This window comes from Ixodes scapularis, unplaced genomic scaffold, assembly GCF_016920785.2.
Source record: "Ixodes scapularis isolate PalLabHiFi unplaced genomic scaffold, ASM1692078v2 PGA_scaffold2__306_contigs__length_199485367, whole genome shotgun sequence".
NCBI classification, from domain to species: Eukaryota; Metazoa; Arthropoda; class Arachnida; order Ixodida; family Ixodidae; genus Ixodes; species Ixodes scapularis.
Window position 1 is genome coordinate 19,517,377 of NW_024609857.1, and position 8,082 is coordinate 19,525,458.

The 8,082-nt window shown below is 45.2% G+C and overlaps 1 protein-coding gene across 1 annotated transcript in view; it reads right to left on the reverse strand.

Moving 5' to 3' along the window:
* LOC8035950 (plexin-B) overlaps positions 1 to 6,227 on the reverse strand; it is a 147,484-nt gene extending 141,257 nt beyond the window's left edge. Inside the window, exons 1-4 of the mRNA XM_042291226.1 lie at positions 5,814 to 6,227; positions 3,324 to 4,175; positions 698 to 874; positions 84 to 212 (exon numbers count right to left, since the gene is read on the reverse strand). Of these exons, the coding sequence (XP_042147160.1) occupies positions 84 to 212; positions 698 to 874; positions 3,324 to 4,175; positions 5,814 to 6,227 (1,572 nt within the window). The remainder of the gene's footprint in view (positions 1 to 83; positions 213 to 697; positions 875 to 3,323; positions 4,176 to 5,813) is intronic.
* Positions 6,228 to 8,082: the final 1,855 nt, after the last annotated feature.

The following is an 8,082-nucleotide window of genomic DNA, read 5'->3' on the forward strand; positions in this document are numbered from 1 at the left end:
TTTAAATCTTTACGCTGTTCTGATTAGTAATTAGCAATATAGAATTACACGTGGGAAAACATATTGTCAAGTTGATCGCATACCTTGTAAATAGAGACAGCAAAGAGGTAGTTCTGCGCAGAATCCACGTAGATTTGAGGTATCACCTTGTGGCCGGGGTCGAGAGAGATCTCTTCGAACTCCTCAGCCTCCATTGCACCGGTTACAAGTATCTTGAACAAAAAAAAAAGCATAAAGTATTGTTTCATTTCCTGCCTTGTAGACCAATAAAAAAAATGGTATAACATATAGGTTCACATTTGTTTGATTGTGGCATAACTCATGCTTAAGTATACTTCTGAGGCGCTTAATAACATATAAAAACGAAAATAAAGTATATGGAATCTCATTTCCTGTTTTATATAACGCACTAAATGTATTGCAAAGGTATACCAAGCATATGCTGTGGTTCTACTGGAGGAAAGCATCTGCGAAGATGCTACTTGTGCCTACAGAAGGAAACCTCAATCTAAAGCCGACCAACTTACTACTTTGGTAGATTATTTAAAACAGCACTAGTATTCCCGGGTGCTGCGTTTAAGTGTGCTTGATGTTAAGACTAGAGACACTAAAAATAGTCAGTGATTTGCTCTGAAGAGTCTTAACAGACAACATCACAGAACCACATAAGCTCTCTAACTCAATTAAGCATACACACCTTTTTAAGAGTCCCTTTCGCTGTGCCTACAAAGAGCACGTTGTGCTGGCCTACGAGGACAGTGGCCAACGATGTCAGGGTGTCGTTCGAGTAGGTGATGGCGGCATGAGCCGAGATGGGCACAGATCCGCTCAGTTTGACAGTTTCGTTGCAAAAGTTGATGATGTTGCCGGCTTTCTGTAAAAGACAGCACCAGAACAATTTCCCATGTCGTCATGTGCTTCACCAATTATCGTATTGCTTAATCCTTGTGCAAGTAAAAACGTTTTTATTAAAACTAAAATAAAAATAGGGAGACATCTGACCCTATGGCTGTACCGTCGAGCCTTTCCTGCCCTTAAGTAAGGCAGTGAACGCCAGGTTTCACCATAACATATACCAAACACTTATATAAAGAATTGAGAGTTTTATGCTGTAGAAGAGGAACGTACAGTGTGGCGTATGGCTAGTGCGTCTCATGTTTCAGTAGCGACAACACTTTTGTTGTAACTGACAGGATTAGAAGATTAAGTGACAGGACGCAAGGCGTCCCTTTTGAATTCCCGGACGCCAGCACGCGGTTGCCCTTCGACTTGGATTGACTGAGCGTGCACACACAAAGCTCAGGAGACGCTGAAGAGTTATTGAAGTTAGGAAGCTTCCGCTGTAGGCGCTAGAACTGAAAGAACTCCCTGCCGTTCTTATCCTGTCAGTAACCCATGTCTAGAACAGGGGTGGTCAAACTGGGGCTCGCGAGCCGCATGCGGCTCTTCACCGGTTCAGGTGTGGCTCGTGGCTCCCTAGTACGTGCCCCCCTTCCCCTCTTGTGTCCCCAAAACAAGAAGAGTTTTATAATTTGAAGAGAAAAAAAGCTCGCAGTTTTGGCGAGCCCTGTCCTACACTACGTACATATAGTTTGACTGCTTTTTGACACATGCATGTGTCCAGTGACCGTTTCCTTTATTGCTCTAGAAAAAAAAACTTCGAATAATATCGGCATGAAGGCCCGTTCACACACTTGCAACCGAGTACGACCGAGAGAGAGGAGACCTGTTGAAACCTCATAAAATTTCTTATTGCGAGAGAACACACTGGCATGCTGGCGCCATCTATGCGGTGACCCTGAAACTGCATTTCACAAAAGCGAAGGGTTTGCGGGATTTCCGAAGTTAAATGTGCATAATACCTATGAGAAAGGCTCGTTTATAACGTTGACAAAAGTGTTTCGAGCCGAGAAAGAAAGGATAATGCGCGAGAGAAATAGAAAATATGCCAGACCGCCAAGTTAACCCTGCTACCCAATAGAAGGCGCCAGTGTGTCCTCTCGTTGTAAGAGATATTAAGAGGTTTCAAGGTACTCGGTCCTAAGAGGTCGCAAGTGTGTGAACGAGCCTTAACGAGCGTCAGGGGCAGTGGCAGGCTAGCGAGCCATGCATCCATTTTGGCTTAGCGGTTGAAGAAACATTCTGCTGCGTCGTGTTATTTATTGTAGTCGGCAATTATACTCGTCCCCTTTGGACACGACTGTTTCTCCCATATCGTTTCTTGTTAAAAGTAAAAGTTGACCCCCCCCCCCCCTTTTTTTTCCCTGCGTTTTTTTAAATTTTTGTAGTTTCGTCTGCGGCTCCAACCCCATGTCACTCTGGCCACTCCTGGTCTAGAGAATTTTTACTGACATTCTAATTTGGCATACTTGTTCAGGAATCAAAGTTAGGGCGCGATCGTCCACTCAGTATTGAAGCAGATATATTTTGGAATTTAGAGTGTTCAGTTCAGTTTCAGTTTAATAAACCTCAAAAGAACTTCAATCAGATGTTTCTTTTTTTTTTTTTTTTTTTTGTGGCACAGTAGTAAGTCTGGCTAGTTGGTGTAGCATTGTAAAAGGGTAAAAAAATGGCTCGAAAAACGACACGGACAGGGAACGTGTACACACACAGAGCGTTGACTTTCAACTGCTTGTTTTGAAAAACGACGCACACCGGCGTGGTCACATGCAATCAAATAAGTCACACCACATCACATGACCATCGTGTCAAAAACTGCGGATAATCGCTAGCTCGCATGTCATAAACTTATCGAGGGAGCATTGGCACACTTATATTTGTTCATTGAAATAAAAAAAGGTTTCCGTAATCTCTCTAGTCGTCTGTTGACGATGCTTTCCAGGAATCTTGGTATGGATTAAAACAGGAGTGCACCCACACCTATCGCAGTGCATTGTCAAGCTTTCTGACGGTAAAGCCCCCATCGAGCACGTATGTTCACGCAATCTGTCATTTATACAACGGCGTGTTTGGCCGATGTATAGCTTCTTACACGTCAGCGGGATGTAATAAACCACCCCTCCCCCGCAAGGAGCAGACTTATTTTTATGCCGCTTAACACATCCAGGGATAGGGGTCCGACCACTGTTGGGGGGGGGGGGGGGGGTATGTTTAAAATAAACAGTTGAAAGTCAGCGCTTTGTGTGTGTACACGTTCCCTGTTCGTGTCGTTTTTCGCGCTGTTTTTTACCCTCTTACTAAGTATTTTGTGTGTTTTGTGTATTTTGATTGTACTTTATTTGCCGGAGAGTTATCCGGATGGACACTCATTCTTGAAGTTTATATTCAGGCCAAGCATTAGTAAGCAAACAACGTCGACTTACCCCAGGCTCCGGGCACTGATTGATGCTCCCAGCGATGTAGTCCATATTTCTCGTGAGCACGCTACCGTTGTAACACATGTGGACGTTCTCCGTGAACTTTTGTTCCACGTCCGTCATGGCGAACAGACAGACTGCCGACTTCCGACTGGGTCTTGTTGTATGGTCGGCGCTTGCCACGAACACGCCGACGAGTACCCTGCTGTCGGGGGCCCCCACTTGAAGCCCGAGTTCATCGGCTACGTCTTCACCTGCGGCCATCACACTCGCGTCCGTTAACAGGTTGTAGTTTGTGCCGTCCGGACCCAGACACTGGAGCGTGATCTCCGTATAGGTACTGTACGCCGGATCCGAAGTGCAAACCCTCGCGAGTCTGCTGACGTATCCGAGTTCCTCAGACGCCCTTAGGTGGCTTTTTCGTTGCACCGTGGCGAAGTAGGCGAAGTGGTCCGTGTGAAATCCGTACACGTAGTGTACCAGGTAGTAGTCCTTGATGTGGTTTGCGATGTCCACTCGAGCAGTCGCAGAGAAAGACTGCTCGATGATGCCGAAAAGGTTGCGATCGCGGCGCCGACGGTCGTCGAGACTTCTGCTGCAGATGGACGGTACCATGTCCCGGTAAGGTCCTTGCCGACTGTTGGTTGTTGCGACGTACAGGGCACGTGACGTGTGCCCATGGTAGTGCGAGGGCCCGATGAAGGCGTACGTCGACGAGTTTCGATCATTCGCAGCTACGGGGATGGGCACAAGCGCGTCTTGCTGAGTGATGTCGTCTAGTTGATGTCGTCGGCAGGCGCCCTGGTGAACGCTGCCGCACGCGATCAGCTTTCGTGCCTTGTAGTCGATGACCAGAACCTGCGAGGGCGTGACAGTGCTAGTTTGTGTTATATGCGACGTTATCTTATATTTGTGTATGAAAGTACCAAAAGTTTCTTGAACCATCGTAAGAACAATTGCAAACGTCTCGCAAATAATTGCAGGGCTATTTTACTCACAAGAGACTCTGCCTCTGCAGAAGTTATAATTCGTAAATGCAAGTGCGGGATGCTGTTTGTGCTTTATTGTCATACCCCTTTCCCAAGGCCGAATATAGTGGTGGATGTACACGTCGCACACCGGTGCTTCCGGAAATATGTTGGGTGGATTGTCCAGAGGCACAAGTATATGCAAGCACTGCTTGAAACGACTAGCCTGTTAGAGAATACTTGTACGTGAACAGAAACAAAAAAATACACAAAAGGACAAAACAGGCAAAAAAGCTGTTTGGCTTTTTTTTCCGTATATCCCTTTCCTGTATTTATAAAGAACGCAGCGCAATGCAACATATTTATTGATTAAATGTGTATCATGTAGATTCTTACACGTGCCACTTATGCATCCAATTTGAACATAAATAGCAACGAACTACCTTAGAAACTTGTACGGTTCTCATGGTCCATCAAAATCATTGATATATTACTAATTACGAGAATAGGGCAAGCAAAAACGTGGCCATTGAGTAGGAAAAATCTGTATAGAAAGCGTTGGGGCTCTAATCCACGCTGTGAAGGAGGTTATCCAGAAAAAAAAGCTGTGGTATCACTTGCAACGATTGTCCACTGCCCTATGGACTCTTTTTATGGCAAACACCACCAGGTGGTGCTCCAGTCATTGACGTCTCAAAGAACTTCCGGTTCATAAAAAAAATCAACAAAGGCCACCTTAACACCGCTACTTGAAATGCAGATAAAACGTTTAACCACCAATTTCCAGGTGAACGCTAAAAGAACGAAGGAGTGTTTCGTTAAAATGTTTCGAGTATTCTTGTAAACCAACTTGCCTCCTCCGAGATGCAATATTGTACAGCAAAAGACCCGCGTTAAATTTCTAACGTTGTTGTCGTATATCATTTATGCTCTCAAGCGCAAAGGCAAGCTCAACAGGCTTGCGAAAACGGTGCGATCGGAAGTCGCCTGGGACGCAAGCGACAGTCCGTGTTTGTAAACAGCAAAAAGGGTATATACCAAATGATTGACAAAAGAAAAGTAAATGCACTATACCCAAACTTTTTTTATATCTGAAAGGCTACGCACGCTGACGTTTCCGCGACAGCTTATGCAATCGAAATCTTTACCGTGAAAGGCATGCGGGGAGCGCTACGTTCTTCGCATCGTTAGTGGGGCTAGTGACATCACTCCCCACTTCGCAATATGCCGTTGCCGCGGCAGCTTATGCAACTCAAATATTTACCGAAAAACCCATGCGGGGAGCACTACGTGCTTAACATCGTTCGCGCGCGCCTTATCATCTATCATGTGGTTATGAAACTTTCTGTGGTTTTCTTATTGAAACAAGTGTAAAAACCACATGATAGATGATAGGGAGCGCTCGAAGGATGATAAGACGCGCGCGATGGTCTTCTGTCGACCACTGTTCAGTAGACGGACACGAAAAAACCCGACCAACGATTCATGTACAGCTTCGCTGTAAAACGGAATGCGTTATGTATCTCACCTTGTTGATGTTATCAGTCAGTTCAGCCTCAACGCCGCTGCAGTCAGACGGCGAGCAAAGCACGCTGTCCTCCACGGGCCCGGTCTGTACAGCGGCCTCGAGCTCCAAGGACGCGTTGAACTGGTACAGCCAGTTGGTGGCTCCGACGTACACCTTTCCCGTGTGCGTATCCACGACGAAGTGCGTGAAGTTCACCGTCTCGTTGAACGTAGTGTACGAAGCCAGTAAGCTGGACGTCTCGTTCCGCGCTTGCGGCGTCGGAGACGTTGCACCCACAGCCGCCAGGACAGCGGCGGCCAGCGTGACCGTCCACGAGACCCTTGTCACCCAAGGTGGCAGAGGCGGGAGGTGGCGTCGATGGCTACGGCGGCGTTCCGAAGCGGCCCGTCCGCTCCAGCCGGTGGCCGGCAACATCTTCTTTCGAGGCTTCGGAAGGTCTGTTGCGCGGATGGCTATTCAGGAGGCTGCTGGCTGGACGTTCCGTCTGGAACTGAACCGTCGTTTCGCCTCATGACTTCGTCCGGTGTAGGTGGATCTCTTCTTCGGGGAGGAAACTCCGCCCTGGTGAAAGACAAAGGGGAGGCAGTTGTAAGCTTTTTTCGACTCACCGATTGAGGTATCTGACGCTATGTTAATACGACTATGGAATAATGTTGAAATCTATGCTGTGGTGCGTATATGCGTATTTCTACCTTGTCTTTGGGAGAGTAAAAGGAAATTGTAATGACTGACAACACGCGGAACTTACACTTTGTTGCCCGAGTTCGTATACCAACACAACAATACTTAGAGGAAAGCTATAAAACGTCGTCGTAGGTACAAATTGTGACGGCGGCACAATAAAAGAGGGAAAAACAAAATGCAGAAATCGTGAAGGGAACCTTGCAAGAGGGCAATAGCCGGGACACTTCTTGATAATAGGGCGTGCCATAGTCAGAAGCGGGGCATTGTTTTCGACGGTGGACTACATGCATGAATGAATCCCGCCAAAGTTACGAAGAAAAAAAGAGCACTTCTTAAAAATGTGACTTGATACCAAGACAAAAAAATGCACGAAGTAACAAATCGCATAATCGACGTAATGTATTTTTCTTGTAAAACGGGCGAAATCGACTATTGTATTACTCAAAAAGAAAGGTATGCGTTTTAAATTATTGGTATTATGTGCCATACTCCGGAGTCCAGGCATGAAGTAGGCACAAAAACAATCGAGGGGCTACTCTTAATTGTAGTACAAGTTTAGAAATGCACCTCCCAAAGAAGGTCTTCATTTTTTTCTACTGCGCTTGTCACGATTCATATTTTTATTCTGCTTGATATGAATTAAAATCTAGAATATTAGATAAACAAAAACAAAGTGGTGCTATTGAAATCTGCCCACACGGTAAAGTAAATATAATAAATAGCACGAGTCGACTTGTGATATTATCACATGTAGCGCCTCATTTGTTAAAGGCGTAGATAATAAATGATCGGAGTAGGGATTGGCGTCACAGTCTTGGTTAGTCATCTGAAAATCAAAATGGTTTAGAAATGCCTAATAAGACTCTCAAATGAACATTCCCCGAATACTCTTAGCTTCTTACAAATCTGGTTATACAATTGCAAAACTAAATAGGAACGGCAGAGTTAAATTATCACAGCATACAGGCTCCCAAACTTTACTACATCTCAAATCTTGCTTAGCCGCACACTGCTTGCCAAAGAAAGGTTTTGTTGTTGTACTCCGGGTAAACAAACCAGGAAACGCCAAGAGGAAATGTTTATATTGTCGTCATTCCTATAAGGTCCTTCTGCAATGTGTGCCTGACCTGAAATAACACAAAACGATTCCAGTCGAACGCGGTGAAGAACTTGGGTTCACAGGCGAAGTATCCATGCAAGAAGTTCATCGTACTAGGGAATGAAAACTTTCGCGATTGACAGTTCAATTATATAATCGTGACTACCTTTACCCTAATTTTTTTTTACAGAGCGTAATGCGCTGTGTTAGTAATTGCTTTTTTTTTTGTTTCAAAGCGAATAACTCAATGCCCTTTATTTTTTGTATAACAAAAGTGTTTGCGGGTGACTCACGCAAAACACACACACACACAAACACACACACGCACGCACGCACGCACACACACACACACACACACACACACACACGCACACCACTATCAAAACACAGTCTTAAATCTCTCCTCCCTCAAGAAAAAAAAATTGAGTTTTTTTTTTTTTAATGTTATTTAGCATCTTAGTTCAGCTCCCACCAAGTCCTCTAGGC